At 42.7% G+C, this 16,932-nt stretch overlaps 1 protein-coding gene across 2 annotated transcripts in view; it reads left to right on the top strand.

The window, feature by feature from the left end:
- The window catches only part of edil3b (EGF-like repeats and discoidin I-like domains 3b), a 57,337-nt gene that overhangs the window by 24,160 nt on the left and 16,245 nt on the right, over positions 1-16,932 (top strand). The window contains exons 4-8 of one of the 2 annotated variants that reach the window (XM_018744993.2): positions 1,678-1,791; positions 7,514-7,695; positions 8,173-8,328; positions 8,554-8,698; positions 9,402-9,586. In XM_018744993.2, coding sequence (XP_018600509.1) covers positions 1,678-1,791; positions 7,514-7,695; positions 8,173-8,328; positions 8,554-8,698; positions 9,402-9,586 — 782 coding nt within the window. The remainder of the gene's footprint in view (positions 1-1,677; positions 1,792-7,513; positions 7,696-8,172; positions 8,329-8,553; positions 8,699-9,401; positions 9,587-16,932) is intronic. The other variant, XM_018744994.2, reaches the window with a different exon arrangement.

A 16,932-nucleotide genomic window follows, 5' to 3' on the forward strand; every position in this document is an offset into this window, starting at 1 on the left:
AAGACACCAAAAGTGTCCGGTAGCACAAGCTTTCCAACAAAACTGGTATAATCTCATCACTTCGTCACAATTCTTCACTTCAGATTTTTCATTTATATTACTGTTGTTACAATATTGCTTTTCATCTTGCTATAGTACTGTAGCGATCATGGCTGTGGACTCAAATTCCGTTATACTGTGTTTATCGCAACTCTAGGCAGCGGTAGGAGGGTACAGCCAGGGAGGATGAACAGAACTTTGCTCTTGGTCATAAACTAATAACCCAGCCGCCCACTTGAAAGCCCGAAATAGACAAACTAATAGACAGTGACCCCCAAGACACAGCATCCCGTTTATTCGGTAAAAGCCTGTTTACATTACCCAGCAACCCCTGTACAAATCACAGCTACAGCTGTTACAGTGCAGTAATGGCTCTTACTCCTATGAGGCACCTCAAGTAGTGTGGAACGCCGCAATATTTCCTGTATTTTGTGTTGTTGTTTCGCTCTGTTCTTCGGGGGCAGTCATTTCCAATATCGATCTGAAACTGACTCATACTGCGAGCTGAACCATCTCCAGCTCAACATCAACAAGACCGAGGAGCTGCTGCTTGTTTTTGTCACATAAACAGTGTTTGTGCCCAGATACCAATGCAGATGTTCACTCCTTTTGGGAGATTTTGGGTCCTTTAACATGTGTAGCAAAGTTCTTCACAAGTTCTGCCGACTGCAGCCCCCAGTGTCATCTTCCGGGGAGAAACATCTGGTGAAATCTGCAGACCCTATGAACTTGTAAAAGAAAGCGGCTTCTGTCTTGGGTCTGACCCTCAATTCGGTGGAGGCAGCGGCAGAGGAGCATCTTTGGAGAATTTCTCACAGCCCATCCATAGAGTGTCTCCCTTGAGCTCCTTTGGCCACTCTCTTGTCCAGCTACTACTGATTGCAGCAAAGTGCTTCTTGGGATCTTTCTTCTCAGCAGCCATCTGCTCCATAATGCCTCTGAAGGGCCTGTTAGCCCCTCAAAAATGTCTGGCGTAGCTCCGATTTCTCGTTATCTAGTACTTTTTGCTATAACTGCATTGCCTCATGTCTTGTGCACACCTTGTTGTTACGTGCTGTGTGTGAATTTCATTTCAGGGATTAATGAAGTACCTGTCCAAGCCTATTCTTTAGGAGCCCTCATAACACCAATTATCAAAAAGCATATTTCATGTTCAACTCCAGAACAAACCTTCCGAGAGCCTCTTTGTATGGTGTTCAGATACCTGGAATTGCCACCAGCCCTCTTTAATCCCACACAAAATTCTACTAGGCCTGGTTTTACTGTATCACTCAAAAACCCCTTAAAATCCCACTCCTCCCAACCTTCGTGTCAGTCTCTTTTCTTTTTGTCATACAATAAACATGGACCTTAAGGATAAGAGAAATGAAAACTAAGTACCTCCCAGTTTCTATTAATGCAATTAGATGACTAATGTGATTTCTGTTAATGCGAGGATAATGAAGTCTTCAGTAGATAATCCTCAAAATTCTAAAATTGGATTAGAGCTGAGTCATTTTCTAGTGTTTTCTAAGTTATAAAGGTAATTGTTTCCAGAACCCAGATGCCCACAAAGGTGTTTTAATAAGAAACATGCTTTACGAATCACTCACTTGGCCACTTAATTCCTGTCCATGTTGGTGTATTTTTGTCTTCCAGATATTAATGAATGTGAAAGAAATCCTTGTAAAAATGGTGGGATATGCACAGATTTGGTTGCAAACTACTCATGTGATTGCCCTGGAGAGTACATGGGAAGAAAGTGTCAGCACAGTGAGTATGGCGTTCCGCCGTCACTCGTATCACTGTTGATGCTGCTTGTGTGCAAAGGTAACAAATTCAATGCAAAATTTCCTTGTAAATGGACCTTTTGGATGGTAAACTTGTCACTTCCGCCATGCATTTACATTCAGACAAGTCCTTGATTTCAGTACTTTCCTGTACAATGCACATGAGTCTTCCAGGAAGGAATGTAAATTTCAAGATACGTGTAATTTAAAAGCATCTCCTGCTTTGGTAACTCACGTTCATATCGCCAGAAAAAAGTCTGTGATATGGGAAAATACGAGTTGGCTCCTTTAGTGAAGTTCATAATGGGCTTAGCTGTGTATTCCATGATAGTGTTGACTGTCTTAAACCTGATGAAGTTTGCGACAGAACTCACATCATCTACTGTGTATTATGAAGCTACTACACAGACTAGAATAGAAGGGTGCAAAGAGACAAAATTAGTTACGGACACCTCAGGACCACTCGGACATTAAGAGGTCAGTACAACCCTAATGGAGACAGACCTCATAAAGAGTCTAAAGGCCACTGGCAGAAATAACTCAGAGGTAGGTGACACTCCAGGAGCAAAACTGGACCAGTCCACAGCTCAAGGTTTTCTGTCTTTCGTATGGTAAGAAGTTTACTTAGTCTTTCTCTGTACCACTCCCTCTACTGACTGCAGCCGAACTCCCGGGACCAAACCAAACTTCCGAATTGGTTTTTAAGAATCTGTTGGCATCACCTGTAAGGTCAGCAATGTCTTGGTATGCACCTTCAGACCTGTAGAACATCTGAACATCTGATGTGTGCCTCAGTCTTGTTGGATCACTCCAGCCTGTTGTCCAAGTGCACCCCAAGGTACTCTAGTTCTGCATCATCTCAGATTCCACTCCATCGATGGTCAATGAATGCAGTAGGTCCTTGGACATCCTGGAGTCATCAATCATCTCTTTTGTTTTGTCAAGGCCGAGCTAAAGTCCTTCCAGTTATTGTGTCATAACCTGTTATAGAATTAAAAGTGATTTTTTTCTTATTTTAATCTCTCTGTCAAGTATTCCTGCCCATGTTGAACAAAGATCACACTTTAAATTTGCAAAGCTGATTTGCAAAATTTTTTTTGCTTTCTGATAAAGAAATTTAACTTTTGATTGTTTGGTTGTAAATTAAAGAATGTATTTTTCAGACATTTTGCTGTAACAACTGTGTTTAATTTGACTTTATTTTGTAGAGTAGCCTTCTCAAAACATTTCCTCAGGGTGTTAAAGAAAAACAAAAACAAATACAAAATGTACATGAAACAGTTACTATAAGTAATAACCAAGATGCACATTGAAAGACTAGGGCGGGAGAAAAGCCAGAAGGTAAGAGGAAAAAAACCAAGTGCCCTTTCTCAGAAGCACAGACCACAACATATGTTAAATTTACTTGATCGACCCCTACACCCCAGCCAGACCCCTTCGCTCGTCTCCTTCTGCTCGCTTGGTGGTCCTGCACACTAAAGGTAAAGCACGGAGGTTCTCGGTTCTGGCTCCGGTGTGATGGAATGACCTTCCCCTCTCACCTAGAACTACTGAAATTGCCTATGTTCACGAAGGGTCTGAAAACTCACCTTTTCCGGACCCATTTCGCTCAAGATCTCTCCAGCTCACGTGTGGTGTAAAAGTTCATGCACCGTAACTTCATCCCCAGATAAGCCTTTATTCAGCCGCTTACTCTGGCATTGTATGTGACTGTTTGTGTATCTTATATTAAAAAAAAAAAAAAATTGGTAGGAGGGTATCTGGATCAGTCTGTCCTGTGTTTTATGCACGTACTTGAACCATGAACATCGGTGCATCAAGTGGAAGGTAACAAACTAGGTTTACTTGAGAGTCACATGTCTGCAGCCATGTCGCTTTCTCTTCGCAAATTGTACTTTTGCTGAGATGTACGTCGCTTTGGACAAAAGCGTCTGCTAAATGAATAAATGTAAATGGAAATGGAAATTGCAGGGCAATCACACACTCGTTCACTCATTATGGGCACACAGAGCAATTCACGGTCACCAGTTCACCTGAAAATGTTTTGGACTGTGGGAGGAGAGTGCGGCACACAGAGGAAACCCATGTAAACACAGGGCGAGAACATACACTAGCATTCAAAAGTTTGGACTCACCCAGAAATTTTCATGTTTTTCTAAGAACTTGATACTTTTTTTTCAAGGTACCATTAAATTGATTTTACAATGTCACCAAGACATCATTTGTTATTTTGCAAATAGGAATTACTGCTTAATGTGGTAAGATTGCCGAGAAAGTGAAGATTTCATACAAAGGTGTCCACTACTGTCTTGATAGAAGAGGACAAACTGGATCTAACCAGGATAGAAAAAGAAGTGGAAGGTTCAGATGCACAACTGCCATATCTGAAACTGGCAAATAAACAGAAAAGGTTAAAATGGACAAAACTGCACCAGCACTGGAGGGATGATGCCTGGAAAAGAATTTTATGGACGGCTGAGTCTGAATTTGAGGTGTTTGGATCAGAGGAGAACATATTTGAGACATAGAACAAATGAAGGGATGCTGGAGGAGTGCCTGCGGTTTTCTGTCAAGCATGGTGGAGGAAGTGTAATGTTATGGGGCTGCTTTGGTGCTGGTAAGGTGGGACATTTATAAAGAGGAAGAATAATGAACCAGAAAGGCAGCCTCTCTATTTTACAACATCATGCCAGACATGCCAGGACAACAATCTGAAGTATACTTCTAAATTATGCAGAATCTAATCGGTGAAGAAATAGGAAGCCGGAGCACTAACTTTGATGGACTGGCCAGCACTGTGGAGGATTCTTTGGTTAATGTAAAATTTGAGGCATCAAAGTCATATAAAATAAAAATGTTATGACCTTGTCAATTTACTGTGTATAATTTCTAATCAATTTAATGCTACCTTGGTGAATAAACATATCAGTTTCTGAAGTTTCTGGGTGATTCCAAACTCTTGAGCCAAAGTGTACAAACACAGAGACAGATTTGAACACATAATAGAAAAACCCACTCCAGACCCTGTGATACAGCAGTACTACCCACTGTGCCAACTTTCACACCATGAAGTTATGGTCCAACATTAGTATTAAAGAAGAGGATTCTGGAATATTAAGATTGTAATTAGGCCTCTGTTTTAATTTTTGTTCTCCAGTGTCCCTAGTGTCACGCGAAGGCAGTGCAGAGCTTACAGGTCTCAAACTGGTGAAAATCAGTCTGAATGTGTCACCGCCTTGGGGTGTTGGATACGAAAAGTACAAATAAATATGACCAGCAGCGGCACAAATGCACGCAGACGGTTGAATAGAGAACCACACGGACCTGTGGCCAATGCAGTGTCCTAATAAGTAATATACTGTATTCGAATATGATCATATTCTCTGTTGTTCGTGCTTCAGCATTCTGAATTAGCTGTAGCTTCTCAAAATTAATGTTTGAACGCCCTCAGAGTAAAACAATGCAACAGTCAAATCTGTGGTAGACAAACGTATGATCCTGGCGAGTGAAAACTGCCCTTCATTTTGCAGTTCTCCTAAGAGTCGGGAAAATTTATCAGGAAATTTGGGTGTGGTGGTTGACAGTGTCAGATACTGAAGTGGAATGCAGTAGAACGAGAACCTGGGAAAGTCGATTAGCCCAATGGAAAGTTTCTGGCGCTGCAAGGAGAGTGCCCTCTGGAATGGCCGATATTCACTCCAGGTTGTTAACTGTCATCATTATCATCACTGATCATCCTCTGCAAGAATACACATTTCAGGTGGAACATTCCTCAGTTTTTGAGAGAGACTGATATGTAACCTACAGTGATAAGTGGGAAGTTTTAAAGGCAAATGGAAGGCAACCAGAGGAAAAGGAGAAATGAATGAGAGCAGAAATAAAAGAAATAAGTTACAGGGAAATGGCCTGTTAGACAAGGACCAATGGAGCAGTAGGTGGTTTTATGTAAGAGCAGAAGGCTGGAAATTTCACCAGCTGAAAGACAGAAATGCAGGGAATGAGGCTTTGTAGGGAGTCCCGACATGGGTAGGGGAAGGATATGATGAGAACCTGGAAACGCTCGAATGAACTTTGTCTCTGAAAAACCAGGTCAAATTGTCAACAGCGAGAGAGGATGAAGCAGAAGGAGCAGCGAGGATGAGCGAGGATGGGCTTAAACGTTCGTAGGGGTTATCGGCTGCACACTCTAGTTTATTCTGGAAGAAAGGAGTTTTTGCTGATGGAAAAGTAAAGCAAAAGGTTCCATATTGATTTCTGACTTTGCATTTTTACCATTTCTGTTCAGCAGTGTGCAGTTTGGTTCTGCTGCCGTAGATTGCGTCTGATGATTGTGGGAAACGAGTCTGAGGACAGAAAGAGTGACGAGGGCGGGACAGGCTGAAGGGAGACTGATGGTGTCATCAGTGGACAAATCAGGGAATTTTGCAGTGAATCTGACAGAAACTCCATTCAAACTCCATTCTATAATAATGCATAATGGATTTTTTGTAGTTCTTTGAAATTTTATTGAAGCGGTCCTCCCAAGAGTGAGGACTTTGGCCGTCTTTCAGCATGTTGATAATTGCCCGCATTAGTACAGGGCACAGTTCAGCCCAGAGTTTATTACAGAATTCCAGAGGAACGCCGTCTGGATAGTATCCCCGGTCTGCTCAGGAGTGAAAGGGGCATTGAGAGCAGATCGGTCATTTTCCGAGATACGAGGCAGTGATAGTCTTTTTACTCATTTATTCATTTAGCCGATGTTTTCATCCAAAGCAACTTTCAACATTACAATTACTTACCCTTCTTTGCAGCTGGGTAACCCTTATTGGAGCAATTGAGGGTTAGGTTTGGATCAACAATCTTCTTTTTCTCTGGCCACATGACCTCCCCACTAAAATGGCTTGAAAAATAAACAAAAGTTCCACGAGTTTTTGTCCAAACATAAAATTAATAATAGTTAGTGTGCAGAACTGGTCTTGCGAGTTGAGTGGTTAACCTTGAATTGAAACTGTAATACACTCTACTAATACAGTTTTATGCAGCGATATTCAGGGAGCTACATAGATTGCCATAAATGGAAGATGTTAGGTACGTTATTATCATTCTACTGTTTATTTCCCCACTGTTTTCCTGAAATCATTTCAATGAAATTAGAGTGAACAGTGAGATGTGCCATGGCTTCTCCACACCATCATCTGGTTTGTAGTTTTTTTCTTCATATTCCAGTTGGATTTTTGGTTTGTAAAAATTAAACATTTATGCCTTTATTTAAAAGTATTCTCTTACAATATTACATCAGTTCTCTCAAGGCTGGTAAGGATTTTAGGGTAAGTATCTTGCTCAAGGGTACATGGAAATAAACAGAAGTAGGTGGATTTGATCCTTTATATAAATCTTCTACTTCTGAAATCCTGTTTTTTCTTTGTCTTTATGGGGTATCGAGCATAGGTGAGTAAACTGATGAGGGGAAAAATTAATTTAACCTATTTTAGCATAAAACTGCAACAGCGAAAATGTATAAAAGTGAAGGGGTCTGAATGTTTTCAGAAAACACTATATGTGGATAAATGTTTGTTGAAAATATTTTGGAAATCAAGAAGAAAGAATGTTGTCCTTTTGCTTTATATTGCTTTATTTTTATATGCATACCTGAAATTGTAAACTGAGGGAGGAAAGGAAAAAGAGAAACTTCGATAACTTACTGCAGCTCTGTCTTTTCCTAGAATGTTCCGGACCTCTGGGAATGGAAGGGGGAATCATTTCCAATCAGCATATTACAGCATCCTCAACGCACCGAGCACTGTTTGGGCTGCAGAAGTGGTACCCATATTTTGCCCGACTCAATAAGAAAGGCCTTGTGAATGCCTGGAGTGCGGCGGAGAACGACAGATGGCCATGGATCCAGGTAACAGATGGCCGCCCATAAACAGGATGTCAAACATAATAGGAGGGTAAACGTATATGTTTAATCAATACATGTTGAATGTATCCCTGGATAACAGATTATGAAGATTAACTACTTCTTGCTTAACATGGTAATGAATAAACTAAATTCTTTTTTTTCCTGTTTAATTGCTTTCTGTTGCACATGACACTGTAACTGATGTTTGACCAAGTAGAGTGGGGAGGTGTTATGTTTATATAGCAATTCGGTAGTTTCAAACACCAAAGGTCAGTGTGATGTAACCCTCAACACCTCAAGTGTCGGGAAATTCACACACATACTCATTCATGATCTCTACCAGACGAGTTTCTCGGCAGAGCAGTCAGGAAGTGGGTGGGATGACTGGGTTTGCAAGTAGCCAACAGCTCCCCTTACCCCCACCTGCAATATTTTGCCATTGATCAAGTGACCCGTTGACTGCCTTGGTCTCTTTCACAGATAAACCTGGAAAGACGGATGAGAGTAACTGGCCTCATAACTCAGGGCGCCAAGCGAATTGGAAGTCCGGAGTATGTTAAGTCATACAAAGTTGCCTTCAGCAACAATGGAAAGTCCTGGGTGATGCACAAGGCCAGGGACACAGATGAGGACATGGTGAGAGAAGTCAGCAGGCATACAGTCAGAGGAGTGCTATTCTATTCAGGCACTTGAGCACTGTGCTCATCTTATGTACTTGCTATTTTTTTTTTTATTAAACGTAGAATTAAACATTTATGTCGGCAATTTTCTCCTACTGCTACGTCTTATTATTATCATTGTTTTTATTATTATGTTATTTCTTTATTGAGGTTTGTTTGCTGGCTTATTTTTCCACCAAAGATATTTCGTGGAAACACGGATAACAACACACCCTCGGCCAACTACTTCAGCCCTCCGATCGAGGCGCAGTACGTGCGGATTTACCCGCAGGTTTGCAGACGTCACTGTACCCTCCGAATGGAGCTGCTGGGTTGCGAGCTCACAGGTTAGTGGTAGTGCTGCTTAAAGCCCCAAGCTGCGTTAGCGTTTACGGTGGAGAACCCAACGTGCTTTAGGTGGATTCTGGGGCGGTACAGTGAAAACGAGCAGATGACACCCGTCACAGTTCCATGAACTCAGAACCATATTTCATCTGTCCAGTTTTACTGTTTGCTGTTGTTATCCCATAGAAAAATGTAAATGCCAGTGGGATACTTTCACATTCTCGCAACAGTGAAGTGGATGCTTCTCTTCTGTGAGACGAGGCAAACGGGGAGTTACTTGACTGACCAAAGACAACAACGGGTCGAACCCCAGGGAGGTGTGACTGGCTGGAGCAGAGAGTAGCCCATAATGCAGTGCTCTAAGAGTCCAGTATAGCTGCGTAAGGCCGACCTTTCTTTATGGAAAGTGGGGTGTTACTGCTCATTGCTTAATGCAAGACATGATTGCAAGTTATTAATGACTGTTTTCAAAGCACATTTAGCTTTTCAGGGAGAGCGTATTTTTCTCGGGATCATTTTTCTCCCTCTGACTTCTAAAGTACCTTAATTATGTTTATAGCTACAATTAATTAGTCCTTATTTCTTTCGCTTTCATGAGGATCGCGGTGCCAGACAGTCTGGCCTTCGAAACACAACATCCGGTATGTTCTGCCAAGACCATGTCTCTCTTTTGCATTCAGTCCTTAAGATGTGTTCTCCTCCCAGGCTGCTCAGAGCCAATGGGGATGAAGACAGGCCACATTCAGGACTATCAGATCACATCGTCCAGTGTCTTCCAGACTCTCAACATGGACATGTTTTCCTGGGAACCAGGAAAAGCCAGGCTGGATAAGCAGGGCAAGGTCAACGCATGGACATCTGGGCACAACGACCAGTCACAATGGCTGCAGGTAAGACTAGTCAACAGACTTCCTACACAATTTTGTTGACACCTTTTTCCAAAGGTTATTGCATCACTTGTCAAGTTAACTGGTAATTCTAAAGTGATCTTAATGTGTGAGTGTGTGGGTTACTTTGCTCTCTTGTGTCGATGGGTAGATACTTGCAAGTAGCTTAGAACAGTGTACGCTGACTTGGACAACAGTGTCAGCTAAATAAGAATTAAGTATAAGATCTCGGAAGCTCAGATCTTTCAAACCCAGAAGGTACGTTTTCGGACTCGTCAAATATTCACAGGAAAACTGAGCGAAGGTACTCGTACCAAGATAAATTCAGTGTATTTAACCATTTTAATTTTCTTTTTAATGGATGTTGTCTGTCTGTGTGTGTGTCGTTATTTAGTTTTTTTGGTCATTTTTGGCACTCAGGATTTTTGTCTTTAATGAACACATCCACAGAATATTGCAAGGCAGTTCCCCTTCATTATTTACTCAGTACTCTATGGCTTTCTACCTTCTGCTTTTTCCCAGTTCTCTGCATTTAATGCTCACAAACAAGACATACATACATATGACCTGCAATGTTTAGGTGCTGGGGGGCACAGGGGTGTAGTGGTGCAGCGGTTTGGCTGGGTCCCGCTCTCTGTTGGGTCTGGAGTTTGAGTCCTGCTTCGGGTGCCTTCTGATGGACTGGCGTCCCGTCCTGGGTGTGTCCCCTCCCCCTCCGGCCTCGCGCCCTGTGTTGCCGGGTTAGGCTCTGGTTTACCGTGACTCCACTTGGGACAAGCAGTTTCTGACTGTGTGTGAACACGTTTCCATGGTGCCTGTGCAATTCGTGTTGGGTTCAGTCTGTTCTCAACTTGTGCAGAGTTTACGTGTTTTTCCACTGTTCACATGGCTTTCCTGTTTCTGCACACTGAAACTGAGCAGATCGGCAAAAACAGTCCTTCCTTATAAAGAGCCCCTTGAGTGAAAGGTGATGTCAGGGCTTGGTGGAGGAGAAGGGTTCTGTCTGTGCTTCTGCACCTTGACCTTGATGGAGGACCACATGTCCCCCTTGTGCCATTGGATTGAGCCTCCAAGGGTTTGTGACAGAACTGCGGTATATTTGGAGCCATCCACTGCTTTGTGTGCTCATCTAAGCGATAATATATTGCTTGTCTAAGATTAATGAAGACCTGTGAACATCCAAGTGAAATATTTTGTCGGTTCCAAGAGAAAATGTGTTTGCACATAAAGTATGAGTTTCTATAGAAATCACGTACCAAAATGTTACATGACCAGAACAGTCCTCTAGTTCATGTTTCAACATTACACTCATTTGTAGTTATTTCTTGTTATAAGAGCATTTATACTGACAGGCGTCCAACCAGTTTGAGATCTTTTCAAAATTGGAAATAGGACTAAACATGGAGAATTGCCATTAAGGATCTTAAAATTCTTCATTAACTTATTTATACAGCAGGAAGTGATCTGAGGCAAGTGTCCTGTACCAAAGCAAAAGTAGGGTGTCGTGCTTCCCGTGAGGCGTCTGTCGGAACGCAAGTGCAGTTTTTGTCACAAGTGGTGGTTTCGCTGTGCGGGGAGAATCCGAAAGCCTCGTCGAAGAGCCAAGCAAAGGTGACCGTGCAAACATTGCGTGGTGTTACTCGGAAATTGAGGTCGAAACCGGAGGAGTCAGGAGCGGGTTACGAGTCCAGCGGGGACGTCTGTCTCAGCGAGAGTCTGCGAGGGCCGCAGGTAAGTCTGATCTTTCAAGGGCTCTTTTAATGAGGTCACGTGTTTGTCAGGTATGTGGAATTAGTTCTGATGACCTTCCCCTCTGGTCCACTGGTGTCATTGAAGTGGGGACCTTCGCACTGAAGGGCGATGGCTCTTCCTGCTGCCCCATCAGGACATTTTGAACAGTATCCTGGTTTCAGTGTGTACAGTTCTCTGGAGTCCCTTTATACACGTAGTAATAATAACAATAAAGGTGTCCTTGACGTTTACATTTGTCACTTAGCGGACGCTTTTTGCCAAGGCAACATACAACTCAAAGCGAACAAAAGCACGTGATGCCCCCAGAGAAGAGCTTTAGATGCAGACGGGCAGCTGTCAAACTCGTCACTACATCTATAACCACCTTTTTTTGCTGCCACACTTTGCATAAGCAGCTGCCTATAAAACTGAATTTGACAGGAAATATACAGGTGATTGTAACAGATGGTGTGATGCAAATTCATGGAACTGTCTTTAAAGATCTCAGCAACTCGGAGGACTCTCTGAACCATCTGAGCAACCACTCAACGTCCCTTTCCTCCTATAAAACATCTCACAGCATGAACGATTAATAGCCATGGCTTACAAACTTTAAATCGTTCCCAGATTCAATGAGGTGCTAAGCAAATCGAAACGTAAGAGTTATGACACTGTGTCGTATCACCGACAAAAGGGCCGCTGGGGTTCATCACCAGATTTACTAAATGGGGTCTTAAGGTTCTAGTGAGAGGGGAACCTGTGAATCAAAGGAATCCAGTACCTTTGTCAGTGATGGATGTCTTCAGGAGAAAGTGTAGACAGTTGAAAACATGTGTCTGTGCCTTCAGATGAATAATACAGTATATTTGAAGTATAGAACCAGAAGTCACAGATCAGTGTAAGAATGCATGTTATTTGTTTGTTTGAGTTGGTTTTGGCTTTTTTAGTAAATTAAGTACATTCAAATAAATTTTAGCATTATCCTGAATGTTTTTTTAAATGTTTTTCACACTACTATAGAAGAGCAACTCACCAAGGCTAAATGTATTCATAATTTTGCATGCGGGAAGGGGCAACACACACACCAACCAACACCTGTACTTAATTGCCAGTTACCATGACACCCAAAAATAAACATCGTGTTACAGTAAACATGACTCCACACCTTCCTGTTTAACCCCCCCATTTGACAGTGAAATGGTGCTGTGTGACGTGGAGAGAAAACAAGAGGGACCACAAACTGTAGTTCTCAAGTTCTACTTTCTACCACGTTTGCTCTGTATTTTAGCTCTTCTCCAGACCGTGTTCAACTGCAGAAACATGCAAAGAAAGTGTGCTGTTGAACCGAACAAACCTGAGTGCAAGTGTCACTTTGAAAGAAGAAAGAGGAGGCGCCACAGTGATGCAGAAAGCTGGGACATGGATGATGGGGCCTCTGCTCCTTCTCAACCTGAAGGGGTGAAAAATGTCCATGTAAAAGGCGTTAATACTGTACGTGATTTCTTAAAATATTATTTGACAGCACTGGGTCACAAGAACATGCCGGCGGTAGGGAGAGTACAACGTGCCCACTTACGCAAAGCTGGGTCATATACTTTGCGTCTTACACGCTTGAGGAACATCGAGCAGCAGATCCCTGAAGGTTGATCCCTAACCGTGCTTCTGAACAGGCTGACTACAACCCCAGCAGTAGAGTAGTTTATGGTCCAGATTTCCCGGAGCATAAGGCAGGCTAGTAAAAGGAGCCTGTAAGCAGTAAGTGAAGCCGGGATTGCGAGAACATCAGTGTAAACATGTGTGCAGCAAGTGACATAAACCAGCCAATCATGTAACACCTAGTTAGTATATAACATTTCACATGTCGGAAAAGTCGCCCTCAGAATGTAGAGACCTGCTCCCCGGCCCATCGTTTCTGAGGAAAGAGCCGGAATAAACCGTTCGTCTTCTGCAGCTGAGGTCCCAGGACTACATTTCACTTGTTCCTCACGACTGTCATTGTGCTTCCCCCAGCATGGTCCCCCCAAAAAAGTAATTGCACTGCAGCAAAAACTAGGTACAGGTGTTGGTGTGTAAATGTTGCGCCCCCCCAGACTGGATGATGTTTACTGCCAGTACTGTCTGCCAGTGTATTCTCGCCGTTTCGCTAAGGTGTCGAAACACATGGATGTATGTTCCGCATATTTGCCAGTGGTAGTCATACAGTAATTACATTTGGAATGTAATTTAACATCAAAAGACTATAAAAGACAAAGTAAATTAGAATGGTAAAACAAAGGAGGAACTTTAAAGATAAATAAATGTTTACCAGGTTCAATTTCAGGCCAAAAACTGCACGAAAATTGCAGGAAACAAAGCATGTAAAGGAGTACATTTGCATTCTGTGTGCAAGATAGATACGTTTCGCAACGTTGTTTCTTCTTTTTCTTTGTACTACTTATTACTCATCACCACAGCTGCAAACAGCACTAGTGTTACTCTTGTTGGTGACTCTGTCACCACTCTTTCGTCAGGCCTCCCGCACTGAGCGGAGCCGGGGCCACAATGGGAGCCTTGGAGGGCACATTCGTTCTGACCGCTGCACCTTGGACGGTTTCACGGCTCCGTGCCACAGACACACCACCAGACAAGGCTGGAGATCCTCCGTAGAGCGGAGCGGGGAAGCCGACAGGACGGCAGAGCTGATCCGCTCACCTTCCAGCATCACGCGCTTTTGCAAAAATCCTCATAAAATTGCTTTACACAAAGCATAAGAAGCTGTCATTCACGTCCAAAACACGTTATATAACCAAGAAAATCATGTCAAATACAAAGGGATAACCACATAATTTGAGCACAAGAAATCAAAATACACGAGCACACATGCTTTATAAAATATGACATTATTCATATGCTTTCAGAATCACTTTACAGTGCTCTAAAACCATTCTTATTATTATTATTATTAGCACTGCTACATACCAAAATACTATTAAATGTCAAAAATAATAAAAACCACATTAAAATCCAGTTAAAATTAGCAAAAACCAAACAATTTTTCCAAACAATGCTCTCCCTCCTCCCCAGCTCCCAGATGGGACTCCTCGCAGGTCCTGAAAAACAGAACCTAGAAGGTGACGCCGTCCGGGACAAATTGATAATGAACTCACCTGGATGGTCGCGCCCAGCTGGGAAGGGGGTCCGTCTCGTCAGCTTCTCTGCTCTGCACTCGATTGCCTGCTTGTGATCATTCATTTCAAGCATGCAATGGATGCCTCCAAAGAATCTTTGTTCATGAAAGTTCAGAATCTTTACTTTAGCGTAAAAATTTTATGGGACTTGTTCTGGATGCAGGGGGGCGCGGTGGCGCAGTGGGTTAGACTGGGTCCTGCTCTCCAGTGGGTCTGGGGTTCGAGTCCCGCTTGGGGTGCCTTGCGACGGACTGGCGTCCCGTCCTGGGTGTGTCCCCTCCCCCTCCGGCCTTACGCCCTGTGTTGCCGGGTAGGCTCCGCGACCCCGTATGGGACGAGCGGTTCAAAAAATGTGTGTGTGTGTGTGTGTGTTCTGGATGCTCCCAGAAACACACTTTACAAGTATTTTTTATTACAAATACATTTTCCCAAAGCATTTTTACAAGCCCTCCTCTCCCATCTGAAAATGTGCAGAACATGACTAATGTTATTTGCTTCATCCTCATTAGTAAGAAACATAATTGGCTTATAAAAGCTTTGGCTGAATAATAAAAACAAATACTTTTTCCATATGTTTGAACCACTGCCACAAAGAGCTGCTAGACCGAAAATAAGAATATAGCATTAAATCAAACATTTTCTATAGCACCAGAAATTTTAAGGACTGCGTTCTTTTCAAAGAAAACCCATTCTTGATAGCCAGGAATCACTGGAACAGTGTGATTCTGCTGCTGAATGTGTCCCTCTATTCAGGGTGGTGGGGGGGGGGCATACAGAGGGTCATGGTCCACGATTGGCATCTGTTTGTTTTGAGTCTGCCACGCCCATGCCGCCAAGCCAACGCTGAACACCTGGAGCGCAATGCAGACGGAGGCATAAAAGGCAGTGTCAGACCAGGAGCAGACGTGGAACCTTGTTCAGCCTTGTTGTTTGTGACCTCCTGACTAGTGCTCTACTCCTCCCTGATCCCTGAGTCCTTTCCCTGATCCTTTGTCCTTGTACCACCTTATGATCCCCAACCTCTTGCCTGTTTACCAGCCTTGCCTTTTGGATTGTCCTTGTTATGACGTTCGCGTCTCGAAGACCCATTGCCTGTCCTGTGACCACGTCTCTCAGAGGTCCCTGAATAAACCACAAATTCCACTCCGCACTTGGGTCCCACGACAGAGTCCTTCTCTGTGCAACTTCCACCAGGGAGTCTAACTAAGCCTCAAGACTCAGCCAGCCCGATAAAGTCATTTATCATTTCTCAAAAACGACCATTTCTAAATGATTCGGTTCTGGCTTCGATGTCGTGGAATGACCTCTCCCTCTCACTCAGAACTGCTGAATCTCTGTCCATATTTAAAAAGGGTCTTAAAGCTCACCTCTTCCAGACTCACTTCTCCCATCATCTCTAAAACTCACGTAATGTATAAATGTTCATGCACTGTAACTGAGATCATAACAGTTGAATAACGGATAAACCTTCACACGGCTACTCCTGTAATATAACATAAATGTTTATATATAAAAAAAGAAAATAGTAAGGTGATCAGGAATATGTTAGTTGATATTCTGATCAAGTTTTATGCAGCTGCTTGAGTGATGAACTTTGATTCATATGGTGGAAAGAAACAAACTAACTGCACATAAGAATCACACGTCTGCATCTAACTAAGTGTCTCTTCCTGCTCATGTAATGAACACATTGTGTTTTCTATGAGATCAGAGTCATTTATTTGTCATTTGCACACTTCCACTGGGCATTGAAATGCTTGTGATGAGGCTCAGATTTGTTTTGTGATGTACAGATGTTTACACTGATGAGTCAGATGTACGTCGCTGTGGAGAAAAGTGTCCGCTAAATGAATACATGTACAGGTAAATGTAAAAAGTGATGTCATTAATGAATAGCTACCTGCTCAGTGCTGCTATGAACAGCTGTTTTGTGTTTTGTCCCTCTGGACTGATATCTCAACCTTTGAGTCTCTCTGGACTTATGTTCCATTCTGGTATCTCTTGCCACGGGCTGCCTGATCAGTGATGATTATAATATTACATGTATATGAAATGTCCCTGTTGTATAATTCAGTTTTTCACACCATCTTCTGCAAGATAAATCTTTGTGTCTCCTCTCTACCAGTGAGTTGTCAATTGTGTATTATATTTTGCATTGGAGGTCTGTCGTTGCAGTTCGTGGTCTTTTAGGTAAGTTTATTGTTGCTACTGCTTTTTCCCGACGAGCATTCCTGTCGTGTAGCTGTGTGGATTGACAGACGCAATCGGTTGTGTGTCCGTGTACTTCTCGTGGTATTTTTATTCGTTTGTTAAATTGTATTTTGTGGTTTGTTAGAGCACACGTACAGCTAAACAATTCTGTGTCCCGTAGTGTAGAGTGGGCGTGACTCCGTTGATCGATTAATCGCGTCTGTTTGTTTGTTTGTTTTGGTCACCATTGTTGGAGTAGTT

Source organism: Scleropages formosus, chromosome 6 (genome assembly GCF_900964775.1).
Source record: "Scleropages formosus chromosome 6, fSclFor1.1, whole genome shotgun sequence".
Taxonomy (NCBI): Eukaryota; Metazoa; Chordata; class Actinopteri; order Osteoglossiformes; family Osteoglossidae; genus Scleropages; species Scleropages formosus.